General features: G+C 46.9%; 2 protein-coding genes and 1 long non-coding RNA gene across 3 annotated transcripts; 1 reads left to right on the top strand and 2 right to left on the bottom strand.

Annotated features, from left to right (window-relative positions):
• The first annotated feature begins 305 nt into the window (after window positions 1-305).
• Window positions 306-1711, top strand: LOC120640438. Its single transcript, XR_005661788.1, has 2 exons — window positions 306-976; window positions 1053-1711. It is a non-coding gene; the product is annotated as an uncharacterized LOC120640438 (long non-coding RNA).
• A 201-nt stretch (window positions 1712-1912) lies between these two features.
• Window positions 1913-8080, bottom strand: LOC120640436 (protein root UVB sensitive 1, chloroplastic-like). The gene is made up of 7 exons (XM_039916254.1): window positions 7288-8080; window positions 6923-7198; window positions 4746-4802; window positions 4017-4215; window positions 3320-3426; window positions 2849-3022; window positions 1913-2765 (listed from the first exon to the last, which is right to left on the bottom strand). Exons 1-7 carry the CDS (start codon window positions 7996-7998, stop codon window positions 2493-2495), a joined length of 1797 nt encoding a protein of 598 aa, XP_039772188.1. The 5' UTR covers window positions 7999-8080; the 3' UTR covers window positions 1913-2492.
• A 928-nt stretch (window positions 8081-9008) lies between these two features.
• On the bottom strand, window positions 9009-9410 carry LOC120639982 (pathogenesis-related protein 1B-like). Its single transcript, XM_039915886.1, has one exon. It carries the CDS (start codon window positions 9408-9410, stop codon window positions 9009-9011), a length of 402 nt encoding a protein of 133 aa, XP_039771820.1.
• Between the last annotated feature and the right edge of the window lie 11739 nt (window positions 9411-21149).

The following is a 21149-nucleotide window of genomic DNA, read 5'->3' as shown; positions in this document are numbered from 1 at the left end:
TGGTCTGCCGGTGGCCGGAGCATAGGAGACAAACACTACACATTCTTATCCACAGTGCAAGGGGGGATTTGATCAAGAGGTCTTGGATCCACGTCAGCTCTACCTGGACTTGAAAACGAAGTCAAATTGTTGCGTCAGTCCCCATATCGTATGGTGCAAGCTAAATGTCCTACTCAAGTACAGTGCCAACTGCCAAGTCGCGATGAACACTTGTACGAATGAGTTTATCTGTCACATTTCAAAAAGAACTATTGCCTCCAAACTTCCTCGTTCAGTTGATGATGACTTCCTCAAGGTCAAGAGTGAGCTATCTGGATGGCCGGCCAACAATTCACAGTGTCGTCATTGTGTCGCAGGGGTTAGATGATGCCAGCGCTTACGATACCTTATGCTAAGATGATTATGCTGACTCGTCATTGGTAAAATCCATATAAGTTGGTGGCCAGGCCTCCCCTGAATCCTTGTCAGAAACTGTAATCCAGAGCAAAAGTAGAGGAATACTGCCTCCTTCCCTGTTCCTTGTTGCATCAAGCGACTGAATCGCTCAATTGCGCTGCTTCTGTGTGTTCATTTCTCTGATAATTCCAAGACCCGGAGCTGGATTTCTCTAATCATTCCTGTTCTCTTGGTCGCACCTCGTGGCAATGAGACAGAGTGCTGCTAGTTCTTCGGACCGCCATAACCTGTCGCTGCTGCGTGTTTTCGGTCAGCTTCTTCTCTCCCTACCAGCAGAAAGATTTCACAAGAATTTGTTGTGTGGCGTGCAACGTTGCAGTGAAATTTCCCTATTACAAAGATGCCAACCACGGGTTTGTTCTTATGGAGGGAAAAAAACGTCCTCCAAAATTGTTGCTTTAAATTTTTTTTCAAAGTTATAACCAATAATCAGCATATTCACCTGCTTCTAAAATAGGCCAAGGAAAGTGGGTCCTGAAGAGGGTCTGCACCGGATAGCAGTCCATCATCCCAATCCAAGGTAATATTCGCTCACTTAAAAATAAAATTCATGTACAATACTGTTTTCGTCAGTATTTTACTTCCGTTTCCTTTAGGCACAATCCTTCCACCACCGCGATTCCAGTCCCAAACACACAAATCTGTTGGAAAATTCGTCCTGGTGGCTGATCGAGCCAAAGGAAGAGGCACACAACGAGGAAATGGCAAGTGAAGGTCAGAGCCTGAGAGCTGCTGGAGCCAGTAACCACATGACATTTTCACTATGCCTGATCACGGCTTACCTCCTGAACATAACCACCATGCCACCTGCCGCAGAGCAAGGCGGCCACATCGTTATCTGGTTTAATCTGGCCATCGGATATCTGCTGGCGATGGCGGCAGTGTTCTCAACCAACGTGAAAACAAAGGCAGCAGTAGCGAAAATGAGTGGTTTCTCAGCCTTGCTTTCCATGGTCTTGGTGATGATGGGAGAACTCAGCCGCACACCTCCATAGGTGCTTAATGTTCAGGCATGTAACTGGGTTCAGTGACAGTTCTTGCAGAAGGAATCCTTCAGCAAAATGGCCAATACATGTATGTACAAACTACAAAACTAGTTTGGGTTTGTATCATATATTTACATTAAGCAGTATTGCTATATGGTTCAGTATGTATAATAAGTTGTAAAATTTGCTGGATAATAGACGCTTTGTAACTTATGTGGCATTTGTTTGCTCAGAAATAAAACTGACAAGAACCTGAAGAATACCTGATAGTTGAAGCTCTTCTCGCAAGCCAGCTATGTTACCATAACATTCTGCAAACCGGAAGATACTTAACTCCAATTTATAAAGCATTGGCACAACAATATACATGTCCAACTGCAATTTTTAAAGCATTGATGCGGTCCAAGTTATCAGTATAAAATATAAACACAGTGAACAAAACAGAAAGAACTGACAAAACAAACTGGAAGAGGCAAACTTCAGCTTTACACCATCACATTAGGAAAGCTCACATTGGCTGTGTACCTGTGTACATGTCGCCGAAGGTACGTTATTTGGTTCTGGATAAGCTACAAATAGCTGCCAGGCCATGATTCAAGCCAGTATACATAACTTGGCACGTTAACTAGTTTACATTGTAGGACATATTGCATTAACATTATAGAATGTGAAATTTATTCAAATAAAAAACCAGACTAGTATTATCAGTAAAATTGACTCTCAACCACACAATGTGGCATACTGATAATACTCCATCATCTGTCTTTAATCTCTGTAGTAGCCCAAGTGCTCTTAATCCAACCAACTAAAAAAAAATCATGTTCTTAAAAAAAACTATACTAGAAATGTTGCCAGCTCCATCCTATTATGCAGATAATCATTGAGGCTATTTGTGCCTCAGGAAGATTGAAGACTGTTAGTTTAGAAGGCATATGGGTAAAGTGTCGAACACACTACCAGTTAGACAAAATAGAACTCTTCCAAAAACCTGTATCAGATAATGAGCGCACTGTACATTTCCATTCTGCGGACAGCCAATCGTGCCAAGTCCTAAGGAGTAACATCTCCTACTTGTATTCTTACAGGTAAGGGCCTCGCAATCAGACCATCCATCACCCAGCCACCGACAGAACCATCATGTTTCACATGGCTGAATTCTCTCTGAGCATAATCCAGCGATACTTCAAGCCTTCCACCTGGCCTACACTCCGAGGCAATTTTGCTTGGTTTGAAGCCCATATATCTTTCCAACCAATACAGATAGCTAACATGAAACAAAGATTTGAGCATGTCTTCAGGAGAAGATCCCTCTTTAAGTACAATCTGTAAGCAGGTAAAATGTTATTAGCTTAATGCATAACAACAGAACTGACATTTAGAAAATACTTGCTTCAAGATGAACTTACACAAAATTTTCCCTTGTAATCCATAAGCAGGTATTGCTCATTTTTGTAGAGATCAAACAATGCACATGCATCTTCTTTAGTCTCAATAATTTCACTTAGCTTAGAACCCAATTGTAACCGCCGACAAATTCTATCTGCAGCATCTTTTGCTTCTGCTGATAAAACCTTGCATTCCTGTTGAAAAAATCCAAGAAACCACAGAAAATGAGAAATATGAAATAAAACAAACGTGGACTGTGTTCCAAAGTTGAATACATACAATTATGTGTCGTGAGCATTCCTAATCAGAAGCTAGTTGGATTCAATAGAGCGACAAAATCATAATTTGGACATTACTAAACACATCTAGATTGACACATGCCTTATCAATATTGTACATGCGGGCTCTAAAGGCTTAACAGTTCAGAATATAATGGTCGGGATAGAAAAAAGAATGGTCAGTTGTACAATACTAAAGTAACATTGACTTACTTTGCTTGAACCACCAAGTGACAGATTGAAGAAGAGAGGTTCCTCATCGTTAACCTCTTTGACTGATGGAACTTGTCCACTTAATAGATATTCACTAAACACCAAACCTACACGAAAAGGACAAGGGGAAAAAAATCTTTACTCACATCCTGTAACATTACATTCTAGAGAATGAATGCTAACAATGTCAAAGAATAGAACACTAATACAAGGATAGGAAATAACTATAATTTTAAGTTCATACCACATGGAATCCAATACAAAAACAGAATATAAAATTTGGAAGAGATAGGAGTATTATTTCAATAAAATATCACTACCATAGTACATATATGCTTCTAACATTCAATATCATATACAAAATGTGTCCAAATAAAATGAAAGACATTATACTCTACAATCTCATCTGAACCATTACAATTGAATAATAAAACATACACCTTTAAGACTAAAGAAATACTGAAATACATTGAATGTACCTTTCATGTTCACCAGTTCATTTGACCATTATTAGAAATAAACTGTCTGCTTTTTACTCCCTAAACATTTTATATTCCATATCTAGTTCAGTAAAGACAAAGCTGACAAAGTAGCCTCATTGATTACATGATATCATCTATACACAAGTTGTGGCAATACAGGGACACTAAAAGTCAGGGAAGATTGGAGATAAAGAACAGCAAAGAAATCAAATTACTTGCACGGTACGGATTCAGTGTTCTCAGCTGAATTGATTGATATGACTTTAGATTGCAATACATGTGGACAGCAGTAACTCCGGCAAACGAAATAAGAGCTAATGGCACAGATGAGCCAATGTGATTAGCTAACACAATGCCAAGCCCTATGCCAACAAACTTGCTAACCATTCCTTGCGCTTCACCCTTTGCAATAACCTGAATATTCATTTCATTTCAGTCACTGAGATTAAAATGTAATGAACAGGGCATGCAACGTACTTACTGAATATAATATCTTAAGTGTTCATGCCATCATGTGATAGTGATTCTTGAGTTCTTCGTATGAATAAAAGTGGAAGGGATTAAGACTACTCGGTTGTAGGCAATGCAAAGACATGTATCAAGGCACTGGGTAGGTGCAGCTTTTCTGACACCACCATAATGTGGGTTGACAGCAGACAGGATAACTCTCATATTGGAACATGCCAAAATACTTGAGGGAGACCATAAAATGTTTCCCAGTTCCTTATATATAAGCTGGTAGGATGTGAAGATCAGCAAGATCTATGTGAGTAAGTTTCTTCTATAAGGTGGATAATATGATGTTGTAGTACAATTTCACATTGATTAAGTAATAACATCAGTGCTATAGTGATAGTCTGATTTGATAGGAAAATTTTTTAACAGGGCTAACATGGTCAATTAATAATAAATGAAAATTTCTACACATATGAGGACTAGTGCACCTCAGCAAAGTTCCTTTGGGCTGCAAATCCAGCATAGAAACAACTTCTGGTGGCAGCCTGCAGACAAGGAAACTTCCTCTATTAAAACAGTTGCATCATCCTATTCACAATTTCACATTAGATAACAGCAGCATTGTAGATAATCTGTCAAAGTTGAATGATGATAAATTAAACCCTGACGATGCGTGGCAGCTATCGCGACGCAGTGCGGTGGCGGCCTCGCCGTTCCCGGCGATGGCGAGGTCCGGCGTGGTGCGCATGACATCGCGGCAACGGGGCGAAGCCCAATCTAGCGTTTTTACGGCAGCGGCGTGAAGCAGAGCGAGCTGGCCGCACGCATGGCGGCGCGGCGGCGAGCGCGTCGACGACGGGCTGCGTTCCGGCGAGCCTACGGCCGGAGTGGCGCCTTTAGCTATAGGAAGAGCACCGGCATGGCAAGGCGAATACGGTGCGTGCAAAAAGGGAGAGGAAGGAGGTCGGAGCTATGTCGACGGTGGTGAGGCGTGGGGTCACCAGAGCTCAGCCAGCGGCGGCGATGGCGAAATCGCTGATTAGGCGCTCAACTGGGCTCGGCTTCGGCTTCCGGTGGCGCACAGAGATGGAGCGGGTGGTGGCGAAGCTCGATGGCGAGGAGAGGGAGAAATTTGCCGCAGAGGAGGCGGTTATCGCGGCGGCGCGACAGGGAGCAGCGATGAGGGAGCAGGGGATGGCGGCGCGGCCCCGTGGCGCGCGTGGTCAGAGGAGGGCGCGCCGGAGTAGGGATGAGGACGGAGGCCGGCGCAGCTCGCCGTCACCGCCACGGAGCTTGAGGGGCGCGGAGCCGAGGAGAGCTCGGCCGGGCCCCTGCTCCTCCGATACGCCGCCGTCGGGGAGGGAGAAGGCGTGGGGAGGGATGGGCCGGCGCCGTCGGGGGTGGGGCCCTGCTCGTCCGCCTCCGCAAGGCCCGCCGTCGGGGGCCCCTGCTCCTCCGCGACCACCTGTGCTTTCCCGGCGCCGCTCCAACGGTGGCCACCTGTGCTGGGGCGAACTCAGCCATGGCGCAGGCCGCCCGGAACTCGAGCCCTCGCCGGCGCATGGAGGAGAGGGAGCGGCAGAGCTCAATCCCTCCACCGTCGTCGCGCGCTCCGCTGGCCGCCCCTGCTCCCCACGCCTTCTCCCTCCCCCAACAGCGGCGTATCGGAGGAGCAGGGGCTCCGGCCGAGCTCTCCTCAGCTCCGCGCCCCTCAAGCTCCGCGGCGGCGATGGCAAGCTGCGCCGGCCTCCGTCCTCCCCCCTTCTCCTGCGCTCGGCCGGTGAGGCTCGCCATACCCCCACACCGGCGCCCGTTCGCCCTCCTCCTCGCCAGCCTCCGTCGGGCTGCCTCCTCGCCGCTGTTCTGCGCCCTGTGCCCAACCGGTGAGGCTCACCGCACCACCGCACGACTCATGCGCGCGCCATTCCAGCCCTACTCGCCTCCCTCGCCGCTCGGCGCCGGCCGAGCTGCGCCGTGCATGCCGTGTGCGGCCTTGGCACGCGCTGACCACGTAGGATCAGACGTGACTGTCCACGTAACCAGTCAACACCGGTCAAAGACATTTTGGATCTCAAGTGACACACTTGAATAGATCGTGGACCTAAAAATGCATTTTCGAAGTTCATGGACCTAAACAGAACATGTCAACTAATTTAAGGACCCCCAGTGCATTTTACTCTAAATTAAATCAATAGTTTACTCTGCTAAATACAGCCACTATAGTTTACTCTACCAAAGTAAGTCTAACCCATAGTCACAGAATTCAGGGTCGATGCCTCGTCCCACGACCCGGGAACGCCGTTCCGATTCGAGGGTCGGGGTCGAAGAGAGTCAGTGTCCCATTCAAGGTTGGATCGCGTCCCAGTTTGAGAGGGGTCGCAGCCCCATTGCTAACAGATTTAATTGGGATAAGAAGGTTATTGATAGCGGATTGAGGTGGTTTTTATTAGATAATAAGCTGAGTATGTGTAGTATGATCTAAATGTACTATTTTGTATGTTTCTTATATGCTTGTGCAGATTAGTTTCTTCATTAGTAGCATATATATATAGTTTTTGTCTTTTTAAAGACGCATCGACCCGAAAATATCGACCCGGATGAATCAGAGTCGCGTTCCACATAATAATTTATCGTTCCATATAGATATACCCCTTCGTACCATAACCTGTATCAAAGCAGCTGCCGAGCGACCAGCTCCAGCAGCTGCCCCAATCGGAACAAACAGGTGAGGGAACACTGGGGTTAGAATTTCCAGCCCATAAGCCATGTTCTCCAGAAGATCAGCAAACAATCGCCATCCTTTGGGGTTAACATCGAAATGCCGGCCAAATTTGGACAGCATGATCTTGCTCAAGTATCCGAGCCCATCTTTCAGCACCCAATTCACTGCGGCTGCAGTGGGTATGGCTCCTTTCCCTAACCCAACCGCATAGAGAAGTGCCTGAACAATACAATTCAGGGAACAAAAACACTAAGCATTACCAATCAGCTTGAGAGAATTGTCACAGATACTCGGATGTGCACCGATACCTGAGTGGAAAGCACCCCGCTGATCTGGCTAGCCACGCTCTGCCCGGCGCGCCAGAGCGAGTACTTGAGGTAGTCGCTGCTGACGCTGTGTGGGTACCCGTCGGGGAGCAGCAGCTGGACAGCAACATCGGTGCACCGGCGCCACGAGCGCTCCAGCTGCCTCCGCAGTGCGGCCACGTCCACACTGGAACCTGCGCCATTGGCATCCCCTTCCTCCCGCTTCGACCCGTCGTCCCCCGCGATGAGATAGGCGGTCCAGGTCGGGTCCGGCACGAGCCGCGTGCGCGCGCCGCCCCTCACCTCCCACACGTCCACCGAGTCATCTCCTGTGGCGCCGAGAGCCTCGGCGAGCGCAGACGCGGCGCCCGACTGGAGGAGCAGGAACAGGAGGAGGAACTCTGGGTGGAGGGTCTGGAGCCACCGGCGCCACCACCCGTCGCCGGGGTCGGGAGGGTCCGTTCCTCCGCCGCCTTCACCTCCTCCTCCTCCTCCTCCTCCATCGTAGCCGCCGGTGTCTCCACAGCCGCAGAAGCCGCCAGGTGGAGGGGGCGACGCCGCGAGGGGCGGCGGGGAAAGCTTGGCGGCGAGGCGGGGGAATCGGAGGGCGGTGAGGGGCGGCGACGAGGGCTGGCGCGGGGTGACGCGAGCGAGTGGAGATGGGGGTGGTAGACAGGAAGGGAGGAGGAGGAGGACGGATTGCGGCGAGGACATCTCGGAGGAGGAAGGGGGTGGCCGCCCGGCTACGGTGGCTTTGGAATTTTCAAGCTCGGAGGCGGAGGCAGCGTGACGACGGTGGCGGCGTGGTAGCAGCGGTTGGGCCAAATGGGCTATGCGTCATATGGGCTCTCTGTTTTTTTTTGCACGTATGGGCTTTCTTAGATTTTTTTTTTCTATAATTTTCTTTTTCAGAAATTGGTTCTTGTTAGAGAAAATAGAATATGAATGTTGGAGCTTATAGCTTCAAATTTGAAAATAAAAAATACGAACCTTTTCCTTATGTTTTTTATAGTATGAAACAGTACATGTCTCAACAGTTTTCTTTGTTTTTGTTAGTGACTTTCACGCATGTTGCAACGGGTTCTTTGTCTCTTTGCTTGGCAAATGGAAAATATGACTATTTGCATGAACGCTGCGGGGAGATGTCAAAATGTTTTTTTTTGCGGGTAAGGAGATGTCAAAATGTTGCGTTCCGAAATTTTCTTTTGCTCGGATCAGATTGGACCTACGAGGATTAGCATGAATATTGCATGGAATATAAAATTTCCTCAAATATTGCAGGGTGCCTACCGTCATACCTGCCAAGCAACCTATGAAAAAGACTATAGATTGTTACAGTCTATTATTATATATTTTAAGGCGGCAGGATGAATTTAAAAAATCTAGCTTCATGTTTTATATATTTTTTCAAAATGAGTGACCTAGAGTTAGACAGTGGTCTTTACAATATACTCAATATCGTACTAGATTCTATGAGGAATTCGTCTGGTCACACAACATTGAATAACATCGAAGTAATGCCATTGCACCTTACGCTGTAACTGATTTCAGTCTGCACTCTGAACAGGACGCTTCACTGTTTTTATTACGCGCGTGTGTGTGTATAGAGAGAAAATTCATCAGAAGGAAAAAACGAAGCCCGACATTTTTATTGCTCCAACAAGCCACCCAACGTATGGATCAATTCAATACAGTAGCTCCCGTGATTTGGGCCCTTGGCCCGGTCACGGTGTGTACCCGCACGCTGCCACCGCGCCACCGGACGGGCAGGCCACCAGTGCGCACCCGAGCTGCCGCCACTCCGGGGCCACCACCAGCTTGTAGCTCCCGCACTCCTGGCCGGGTGCGCACGCGTCGGCACCCCGGTCATACCACTGGCGTTCGGACACCCATGTCGCCACCGCGTCCGCGGGCGTGGGGTGGCCGTTGGGGCCTCGGAAGAAGGTCATGGCCTCATGGAAGCCTGACGGGTACCCGCCCTTCTTGCTCAGGTCGCAGCCCGCCGAGGCACGGAGCCAGCTCACTGACAGTTTGGCGCGCTGCGCCACCGTCGTGTTCCACGACAGCGGCAGCACCGCGGCGTCGGCGCGCGCGGCGTTGATCGCGGACAAGAACTGCGCGACCATGGCCGGGCCGCGAGGAGCGCGGAGTGGGGGTGGCGCCACGGCGGCGGAGGCGGCGTCCGAGCGCGTCGTGGCTGCCAGAGCCAGCAGTGAGAGGATGGTGAGGTAGGTTAAGGAAGACATGGTTGATTGGTTGTGAGTCTGTGATCGTGCTCTGTTGTTGCTTGCTTCTGCAGACGTTATTATATAGAGTGAGTGAGAGAATTTTTGGGCATCCTAATGTACGGTACTCTTGTGCAGTAACGTTCTTGATGGTTTTTTTTATAAGTTTACTGTGGTAGGGAGTTATGTGGACACTTTATTTTATCATAAATATTACTTTGCCGTTTCTATGTATAGGCTAGTAAATACATTTTAGTCGAAATCTAACAGAGTCGTTTTCTTTTAGGTTCATTGATGAAATATTCTTATTCTGCTGCAGGAGCCCATGCAAGATCAAAAGGGGGGCATGACTTATCTGTGATGAAATCAATTTTTTTTATTTTTAACCTTTTTTAATAATATTTTAAGTTTAACCCGGTACAAATTCTATTTTCACGCCATAGCCCGTTTGGTCGCGCCACTCGTCCTGGCGCGACTGTTAGCCTTTGTCGCGCCACATGCAGTGGCGCGACAGGCTCGCCACGCTGGTACGGCGAGGCAGCGGTGCGCCACGGGGGCGCTGACGGGCCCAGCCTATTGCGCCATGCGGGTTGGCGCGACAAGGCTAATGACCTAGGCCCGCGCCAGTCCCTTCTCCCCCACCCTCCCTTTCTTTCCCTCACTTCTCCCGACCCGAGTGCCGCCAAGGGCGTCGCCGCCGGCTGCCGCCCCCAGATCCCCCCAAATCTGGTGTTGGGGGGGGTGGGGGGGGGAACGTTCCCCACCCTTCCCCGAAGGTATTGCCCCTATTTTCTCCTCCTTTAACCATATACATTAGTAGATATTAGTGATTCTTGGTGATTAGGGTTTAGTTCTTGATTTGAGAAATAGTGTCGTAGTTGATAGTTTTCTCATGATTAGAGGTTTAGATGATACGTAGACAGTACTCTGCTTGTGATTTGGACGTGAGGTATTACGTGCATGCATCGATTAATATGATTTCTAGGATTCAGTAGTGGGGATGTTAATATGGGTTTCACTCATGGATAATAGGCACCGTGAAAATTTTTTTGTGTAGTTGATTTCTTTGTATAAGTGATGAAGGTACAAAGATTTATTTTTGTTATAGATAGACGAATTAGTTCAGGTTTTTCACGGTGGTATGGTTAAGGAAAATGGAGAGTTTGAGAATATGATAGAGGATGTGGTACTGTTTGATAGTCCTCCATTGCTAAAGGATTTGGTAGACCGGGTGGTTTCAAAACATTCATGTGGAATTGATGAAATATCTCTGAGGGGCAGATTTGATTGTGGTAAAGCTGGAGCACATTATGTTTTGTTGACATTGGAATCGGAGATGCATTGGAGAAAGTACAAGGATATAGTAGCTCGTGCAAATGTGGTTTGTTTGGAGGTGGTTGTTGAAATAACCCGTAGAACAAGATTACAAGAACCAGTTGGAAGAGTAGATGAAATTCCATTTTCTATTGAGAATATGAAATTTGTTGTTGCACTATCATGTATCGTTCTTGTATTATCTATTAATGTTGTAGCTGTCATGTACTTTTCGAAGCAATCCCGAATTATGTACCCATCTGCCATTGCTTTTTTTGTGTACGTATCTAAGATGTCTCCAAAGCTCTATCCATCTACCATGCAATGTTAAATCGTAAAAGTATAGTTCAAACATTAGAGATAGCACTGCATTGCGTAACAAACAAAAGAAAATAAAGTCCCAATTTAACAACCATACAAAGCCTGAAAGTCTCTAACACATAAGTTTTGTATGCGAAATTAAAGTCTCTAACACATAAGTTTTGTATGCGAAATTAAAGTCTGAAAGTCATACAAAGTCCATTACAGAAATAACATGGAACGAATACGAGACATCCTAATCCGAGTCACAGTCTGCAAGCAACTCCTCACCTGTCGGTGTTTTACCGTCAGGTTCTCCGAGGGGTATCCCGAGGAGAGTGGTTATGAGTAGGGTCTCGCCGAGATCAGAACGCGATGGTGCAAGGAACACAAGGATTTAGACAGGTTTGGGTCGTCGGAGCATAATACCCTACGTCCTGTGTGGTGGTTTGTATTCCCTCTGGTATTGTTTGATGTTTCGGAGGGGTCCCTGTTCGCCCTTATATAGTCTGGGAGAACAGGGTTACATGGAAAGTCCTAGCCGAGTACGTTTAGAGTTCTACTCCAAGTGGGTCGGGTAGTGTTGACGCTCACTAACGACCATTTCCAGGCATCAACTTGATCAGAAAATCATGAGAGTTTGCATTTCTTACACATACTTATATTCAATAAAGTCCCTAAACAACACTTTACCTTCTAGAATATGCAAGTTGTGTTTTGGAGTTAATATGCAGGTTGCAAGCACACTTCGGCCCAGCAGAAAATCACAGAAAATATCAGAGTACCGATTCAGGCTTAAATGGACCAAGTGTAGCCCAAGAACCGAAGCAGAACAAGTCAAGGCAGGCCAACCCCAGCGTGGATCAGACAAGGAGGCCCAGACAAGCCCAACCCCCAGCAATTGGGGGCAGTTGGCAGCCAGGGCAGGCCGACCGACCAGGCCCATGGGCCCCACTGCCTTAACTTTGCAACGTGGCGCCTCCCTGTTGCTCCTTTAGGTCGATTTGGGGTGCTGCGGCCGGTGGCTCCCTCCTATAAATACAAGGGAGGGGTAGAGAATAGGACACAGACACACACAGACACACACCACTCACCTCTCCTTTCTTGCATTCCTTGCATAGTCTTTAGGCTTAGTGGAGTTTAGGAGAAATCTAGGAGTCATCGAGTCACCGGTGTTGCTCGAGAGTCTGGTATGGGTTCATCTCTAGCTCTCTCTTGTAATATTCTATCATTTGTAATAGAATTAGACTATGGTTACTGATATCTGCTTGAAGTATATTCTGAGTTATCGAGTATATGCTTCTTGTCATGGTTGTGTTATCATTCTATGCTTGCATTGTGTGATCGCCCTATGCTGGAGATGGTTAGTCTTTTGTTCTTAGAACTCTATCAACTGCTCCAGTATTCGTATGATTGCTCTAGTGTGATGTCTGTCCATCCGGAGGGTGGGGGCTCCGCGCGGGACACTAGAGTATCCCTTACTAGTGTAGACATGGTATCTAGATTAGCTAAGTGTTGCTGGATGTCAACTATACCCACGGTATGTAGAGGTAGCCGGCAGGTGGTGACAGCCCTGTCCGATCCTTTTAGTAATCCTCCACGTTCGGTATGGGGGGTAGGAGGTACATAAAGTCGCCGGGGTGTACGGGCTCCTCCCGTCGCTTCGATAGCGATCTCCCTGTTGTGTAGTTTAATCTCTGACGAGCTAACCAATGAGAAAGTGTAGATATAGCTAGCCTAGTACAACTGACTCGAGCTCTGACTTTTACCTTGCTCCTGGCCTAAAGCATCTTTTATCTTTCTTTTATTTATTTATCCGAGAGGGTAGTTTGTGTGTTTGTCACACTACCTCCTACCATGTTATTATCTTACCCCTGTTTATGCATGAGAATATCCAATCTAGATAGAGCTCACAAACTAATCTATATACTCTCTCACTCATCACCTTCCCTGCGGAAATATAAATGACACCCTGGTATACTCTCGGGTAAAATGCTATAGCGGTATTCCGTGCGCTTGCGGATTTATTCGTTGTTCATAAAATACTGCCACCCCAACTTGGCGTCTGCGGGCATCATCGCCAGGTGATGTTGGTAGGCGCCAACAAGCATTTTTGGCGCCGTTGCTGGGGAATGGCACAGAGTGAAATATGTAGATAAAAGTTGTGAACAAAATCAAAATTGGTATTCGCTTGCTAAACAGGCTAACTTGGCTTTGTTTTCTTGTCTTTGTTGATATGAAAACAGGGTAGTGTATGACCGGTTTTGATCTGCCGCAAAACTTTCATTCCGATCTAGAGTCACTTTTGAGGAGGACGCGAGCTCGTCTCGTATCACCTCGGAGATCACTCTCGGTAGTCAATCCAGTCATTGCATCATCGTCAGTTCCTAGAGCTATGGCCCAGAAGACACTCCGTGATTACTCTACTCCGTCTGCTAATTAGGTCCCTACCGGGCCCGAGGTTAACACCGGAGGAGAAAATTTCGAGATCAAGACGGGTCTCATTACGATGGTGTAGGCCAGCCCATTCTGTGGCAAGGCCAATGAGGATGCCAGCGCTCATCTCCAGCAGTTCCTGGAGCTCTGCAGTACTTTTGTTATCAAGGATGTATCGCAAGATGCTATCCGGCCCCGTCTGTTTCTATTCTCTCTCTTGGGGAGAGCAAAGCAATGGTTTTATGCTAACAAGGCTGCTGTGTATACTTGGGACAAATGTGCCAAGGTGTTCCTCTCGAAGTTCTTCCCGACGGGCAAAACCAATGCCCGTCATGGTCGGATTTCGAACTTCCAGCAGGCGTCAAATGAGTCAATTCCGGAGGCTTGGGAGAGGCTTCAGGAGTACATTCTAGTGTGTCCGCACCATGGAATGGATAATTGGTTCATTCTACAGAACTTCTACAACGGGTTGACACAGTCATCTCATGATCATATGGATGCCGCTGCGGGTGGAGCTTTCTTCTCGTTAATCATTGAAATAGCTACATCATTGATCGAGAAGATGGTTTCCAAGGCCAGCGAGGTATGCACTCCGTTAAGGAGGCCGACATGCTGGCTATGAAGATTGATCTCCTCCTCAAGAAATTTGAGGATTATTCCCAACATAAGTCTCAATTGCATACACTTCAAGCCTTGGAGACTCGCATGACATGCGAGGTCTGCGGGAATGTTGGACATTCGGGTGATAATTGCCCAGAAACCCAAGAAGAAGCTCTATTCCTCAGTGGCAGCAATGGGTTTTGTCCACAAGGAGGTCAGGGGCGGAATCAACCACGCCCGTACTATCAAGGAGGTAATGGGAATTCGAATTCTTTCGGTCCTAACCAACCTACCTTGATTGATCTTATCTACGGCCAAGCGAAGATCAATGAGTCCCTTTAGAAGAAGTTGGCCGTTATAGACAAATTTATGGAGAATATCCATGCCAAGATGGATGGATTCTCCACTGCTATCAAGAACCAGTTGAGTTTCAACAAGATGATTGAGACTCAACTAGCTCAAGTGGCTGCTACCATGCCCCCTAATTTGGAGAACGTTAAGGCGATAACCACACGAGGAGGTAAAACTACTCAAGACCCGCCTTATCCGAACCATGTTAACAGGAAGAAGGCAAGCCCAGTGGCAGAAGAACCACCTCGGGAGGAGGAACCCGAGAAGGTTCATGAAGGGAAGACGGCTCCGCATGAATTCTATGACACTCAAGTATTGCCATTCCCTATGAGAGCAAAGAAGTCAAGTACAGACGAGCAGTTCAGCCACTTTGTTGAGATAATACAACAAGTGAACATCAATGTACCCTTGATGGATGCGATGAAGGTTCCGACCTATGCTCGCTATATCAAGGACATAATCAACAACAAGCGACCGCTGCCAACTACGAAGTAATCAAGCTCACTGAGGCATGCAGTGCAGCTATACTTCAACAATTGCCCGAGAAGAAAAAGGATCCAGGATTCCCTACTATCAGATGTTCAATAGGGACATAGAACTTCGACAAAGCCTTATGTGATTTGGGGGCCAGTGTTAGCGTGATGCCGAAGGTGGTATTTGACCAACTCAGCTATACAGAGTTGACACCAACACCCATGCAATTGCAATTGGCTGATTCTTCAGTTCGGCACCCAGAAGGAGTCGTTGAGGATGTCCCAGTGAGAGTTCGGGATTGTTTCGTCCCAGTCGAGTTTGTGGTACTTGATATGGATAATCAGAAAGAGACTACTCTCATTCTAGGATGGCCATTCCTCAATACAGCAGATGCGCATATTGATGTTGGGGCCGGAGAAATCCAACTCCATATGAATGGTAAAGAGGAGAAATTTGACTTCCGACCCAACAGAGAGCAATGCTTGATGATCCGAGTCAAATTTGGGCCAAATCCTCAGAAAATCAAAGAAGTCGAAGTCACACCATCTTAGAAAGATAGTCTTATACCTTTTATGAAGACACTTATGAAAGAAGATCCAATGAGCTCAAAAAGGTCTAAGAAGAAGGGTAAACCAAGGGCTACTACGCCCAAGGATCCTGTTCCTGTGCCGCCTACGCCACTAAAGAAGACCAAGAAGGTGTGGCGCAAGAAGAACAAGACGTCATCGACCGCTACTACTTCTCCAGGTACGGACGAAATGACCTCAACCTGATCAGGTATGGAAAAAGGTCCTGCTTTTTGGACCCTAAATCAAGAGCTAGCTTGGGGGAGGTTCCCTCCCCTAAGTCAACTGTATCCCTTTATTTGCTTTCAATAAAATTTGATAAAAAAAACTTTCAAAAACAAAATAAAAATTTACTGCTTTATTTCCCTTTTTCATGATGCGCGGTAAGAATGTTTTAACTCTTTCTGATAAGTTGAAAGGATGAGTTTTGCTTTGCTCTATCATGTCTGTTGTGCCTGGTTTGAAAATAAGAGTTCTCTTGAGTTTAAATCTGCTGGTTATGCAAATATCTTGTCAATGAACCTGAAAGTTCCATGGGTTGCGTATGCTTGATTCAAGTCTAAGTTGTTGCGAGTTCAGATATGGTAAATAAGGTTGTGCAAGCTTGTTCTAGTGATGCTTGAAGTCTGGAGTTGTTTTCGAAAAAAATATTTAAAAAAGAGGCAAGTTCCCTAGTGATATGTAAAGTCCTACCAGAGACATATGTCATATTCCATGAAAAACCCTTTGCACATATGCTGCTTGATATTCTATTGATTTTTGTCAAATTGTGTGACCCTAGAGAGATGCTTTTCATGCTTCCTCGATCATAAGCACGCACACGTCCCATCCAATTGCTACATTCCTACACTGGGAATTGGCACCACCACCCATTCATTCCACATAATAAGTGCTTCATGTCTTGGTGATCTCTCTCGTAGAACATCCCTGAAATAAAATAAAGTCAGATTATGGTTGCCCCAAAAAGAGAAAAGATGGCATGCCAAAGAAACATGACCCAAAAAAAAGAGAGAAAAAGAAAAAGGGGTAGCCATGTCTCAAAAAAAAAGAGAGAGAAGAAAGAGACATAGGGATGATTCGAGAGAGAAAAGCCATTAGGTGTAAGTCATATCCATCCATCCACTCATACACTTGCACCTTTTGGTCGAGATTGCATGACTTGTTTCTCCATGGATCCTCTCTTTGACTTTATAATAAATAGAATACAAGTGTGCCCTGTTTTTATCCTACGTTGAGCTCCACAAAGGCTTATAGTAGTAGGGAAGATCAAAGGCAAACACTGCCTTGGTAAAGAGATACAAGATGAGTGCCTCGAGTGAGTTATCCTGGGAGCTTTGCCATGTTTTCAAAAGTCTTTCAAAAAGCATCTCCAGATGGATTGAAGATCTAGAAACAAGTAAGTATTACTTTATGCACCGTTCTAACTCTCAACAGCCCAAGACAAGGAGACAGCTGAAAAGCCCCATGAGAGAGTAAGGTAATTGAGCAAAGGTATGCTAACCAACATATTTGAGCTTAAAGATGAATCTCTTTGCTTCAGACTATGACATGACAGGTAAGGTACAAGTCAAAGTGATTTTCTGATCAACAACCTGATTTGTCCTACTTTGCTCGGGACGAGCAAAGGACAGCTTGGGGGATCTTGTTGACTGCTCACTAACGACCATTTCCAGGTGTCAACTTGATCAGAAAATCATGAGAGTTTGCATTTCTTACACGTACTTATATTCAATAAAGTCCCTAAACAACACTTTACCTTCTAGAATATGCAAGTTGTGTTTTTGAGCTAATATGCAGGTTGCAAGCACACCTTGGCCCAGCAGAAAATCACAAAAAATATCAGAGTACCGATTCAGGCTCAAATGGACCAAGTGTAGCCCAAGAACCGAAGAAAAACAAATCAAGACAGGCCAACCCCAGCGTGGATCAGACAAGGAGGCCTAGACAAGCCCAACCCCCAGCAGTTGGGGGCGGTTGGCGGCCAGGGCAGGCCGGCCGACATATAGGTCGGCCGACCAGGCCCATGGGCCCCACCGCCTCAACTTTGCCATGTGGCGCCTCCCTGTTGCTCCGTTTGGTCGGTTTGGGGTGTTGCGGCTGGTGGCTCCCTCCTATAAATACAAGAGAGGGGGTAGAGAATAGGACACACACACACACACACACCACACACCACTCACCTCTCCTTTCTTGCATTCCTTGCATAGTCTTTAGGCTTAGTGGAGTTTAGGAGATGTCTAGGAGTCATCGAGTCGCCGGTGTTGCTCAAGAGTCTGGTATGGGTTCATCTCTAGCTCTCTCTTGTAATATTCGGTCATTTGTAATAGAATTAGACTGTGGTTACCGATATATGTTTGAAGTATATTCTGAGTTATCGAGTATATGCTTCTTGTCATGGTTGCGTTATCATTCTATGCTTGCATTGTATGATCGCCCTGTGCTAGAGATGGTTAGTCTTTTGTTCTTAGAACTCTATCAACTGCTCCAGTATTCGTATGATTGCTCTAGTGTGATGTCTATCCATCCGGAGGGTGGGGGCTCCGCGCGGGACACTAGAGTATCCCTTAATAGTGTAGACATGGTGTCTAGATTAGTGTTGCTGGATGTCAACTATACCCACGGTTCGTAGCGGTAGCTGGCAGGTGGTGACAGCCCTGTTTGAGCCTTTTAGTAATCCTCCACGTTCGGTATGGGGGGTAGGAGGTACAAAAAGTCGCCGGGGTGTACAGGCTCCTCCCGTCTCTTCGATAGCGATCTCCCTATTGTGTAGTTTAATATAGCTAGCCTAGTACAGCTGACTCGAGCTCTGACTTTTACCTTGCTCCCGGCCTAAAGCATCTTTTATCTTTCTATTATTTATTTATCCGAGAGGGTAGTTTGTGTGTGTGTCACACTACCTCCTACCATGTTATTATCTTACCCCTGTTTATGCATGAGAATATCCAATCTAGATAGAGCTCACAAACTAATATATATACTCTCTCACTCATCGCCTTCCCTGCGGAAATATAAATGACACCCCGGTATACTCTCGGGTAAAATGCTACAGCGGTATTCCGTACGCTTGCGGATTTATTCGTGGTTCATGAAACACTACCACCCCAACTTGGCGTCTGCGGGCGTCATCGCCAGGTGACGTTGGTAGGCGCCAATAGGTAGTTTCCTTGTACTTAGTCTAGTTCTACTGTTGTACGAGTAGTTATAGTAGAGGTAGGAAGTACCCATGCAGTACTCCCTACTATAGAATTATCGCACGCCCGTGAGCAGTCCTGCTGCCCCGGGTTTGACAGGCCCCCGAGCTCTTCGTAGTCGAGTTTTGCAGGCATTGGGTACTTCTGAAGTTGTCCATCGAGTGCTTTCGATTGCTTCTGAAATCTATTTCTCAGGTTTGGAGTACTTTGAGCACCTTGAGTGGTCTTCCGAGTTCCTCCCTGTCTGCATCGAGGCTATGAGGTGCTCTAGCCCTGAATTTCTTCTTCTGATATAGTGCGCGATGTACTCGCGCTCCATGTGGAGTAGCGCCCGAGCCTTAAGTTGAACCGATGGATCAGGATGAGTGTCATTTCTGTCTTCAGGTCTATTTTTGAAAAAAAGTTTGCCATTTATGAGACTTGTATCACAGCCCCCGAGCCTTGACTTGAAATCCCTCGATTTAGGGTTAAGGTTCCGAAACCGAGGCGTTTTTTGTGACCTTTGGGTTTTCTGGTATTTTCGGAAATGCCACTGTCCTGATTATTTAATGGCAGAGATCCGATCTGTGTTTTCATCTGCTCTTGCCTCCGGTCATTTCTCTAGTCTTCTGTGTTAGGCTTCGTGTTTTGTCTTCCTTTGATTTCCCAGCCCCCGAGCGTATGCGTGAGAAGAGGGTCGTGACCTTCCGGATGGCGCCGAAGAAGTCTAAGCACCAGAGATCCGAGAAGGAGGCGACGATTGCGGATGGTTGGAGGAAAAGTAAGTTGTTAGAAACCACAATCTAATCCCTTGTCGGTCGTCGACTTCTCCGTCCTCGGTCTATTGTTCAGTGGTTTTCGGCTGAGGGACACGATAGACCGTATGAAAGGGTTGCGGAAACTGTTATATTCATGTCTTTTGTCGAACGCGGATTGGGGATTCCCGTCTGCGACTTCTTACGGGGTCTCCTCTTTTTCTAGGGGATCCAGCTTCATCATTTGACTCCAACTTCCATTCTCCATATTTATATTTTTGTTCATTTGTGCGAGGCTTTTCTTGGAATCTACCCGCACCTTGATTTGTTCAAGAGTCTGTTCTTCTTGAACTCCTATCCGAATTTTTCGAATATTGCCATGGTTGGTGGGGCCAATCTTGAGCTTTGATCTGAGATGGCGGGGAAGTATATTCTGTATACTCCTTGTCGTCAGATTGCTGACTGGAGGGCCGAATGGTTTTATATAGACAATCAAGTGCTGTCGCTGCTGGACAGAGTTCCTGGTACGCCCAAGCACTGTCATGAATGGTTTCATCATGGATATATTCAAGTACAGGAGGAAGAGTTGTTGCAACGGATTGCAGTTCTGAAGAATAAAGGGGTGACTGGCGCAATGGTTGCTTTTTCTTGGCTTGGAAGACAAATTCAGCCTTTGCAGAAGCGTTGCCATGCTGGGTTCGAATATTCTGGCCTAGATGACCTCTCTCGATTTTCTTCGGGAGTGATTCATCCGAATGAGGCTATGGCGATTCTAAATGACCTTTTTGACGGAGTCGACTCCGTGCCCGAGCTCCCTAAGTTGTATCGTCGTAAGCACCCGCCGAATCTGGTAACTTTCTGATTCTTCGAGTAGTTTTTTGGAAATTGTGTTGCCAATTTCTCTTCTTTGTGTTTGTTGCTCACTGTTGCTTTTGCTTATAGAGTGATGTGCTTGTGTTCCGGAGTGATGCTCCACTGCCTGAAGTGCCTCGTCCACTCACCAGACTCCAAGTGCTTATCAACCCTTTGTTGATTCTCATCCGGATTCAGCTGAGTTCGATAGCTTATCGGGTGACGATTCTGACGGGGGTGCTGCCCTTGCAGAAGATATGAAGGGTAAGGCGGTCGGGTCCCTGGCTCGGGGCGAGAGCCCTGAGGCTGAAGCTGGCACTAGTTGTCTCAAAAAACTGAGGACAGCTGTGCGGAACAGGAGGGCTAGCGGCGATGTCAGGTAGCTCGTCGAGTGGTTTTTGTCCCGTTCTGAGCTGTCTGTCTGATGCCCTTGCTTTTGTTTGTAGCCCTAGTCCTGCGCCCAAGCAGAGGCGAGTGGTGGAGGGAATAGCTCCTGCTATTGCCGCTCCTGATATGGCGGAGTCGTCGAAGAGGGCTGGTGGGGCGGGATCGCAGCCTTCGAAGAAGATTCCTGTTGGTGAGCCCATCATACCTCATTACAATGGTTCGAAGGCTCTTCCATTTGCTCGACTGCTTCACAAGGATAGGACAGTAGGTGCTTCGCCAGGAGTTGACGAGGAGTCGAGTGATAGCCTCCTGGAGGAGATTAGGGCATCCCCTCCTCCTTTTGAGTATTATCATGGTGAGCGGCTTGAGGATGATCCGCATCTAACGGCTGGGAACATGAAGAAATTCCAGTCTGTTGTTCGGGAATTTACCAAATTT

This window comes from Panicum virgatum, chromosome 7K (genome assembly GCF_016808335.1).
Source record: "Panicum virgatum strain AP13 chromosome 7K, P.virgatum_v5, whole genome shotgun sequence".
Lineage (NCBI taxonomy): Eukaryota > Viridiplantae > Streptophyta > Magnoliopsida > Poales > Poaceae > Panicum > Panicum virgatum.
The sequence above is the reverse complement of the archived record's forward strand: the minus strand, read 5'-3'. Positions and strand labels throughout refer to the sequence as shown.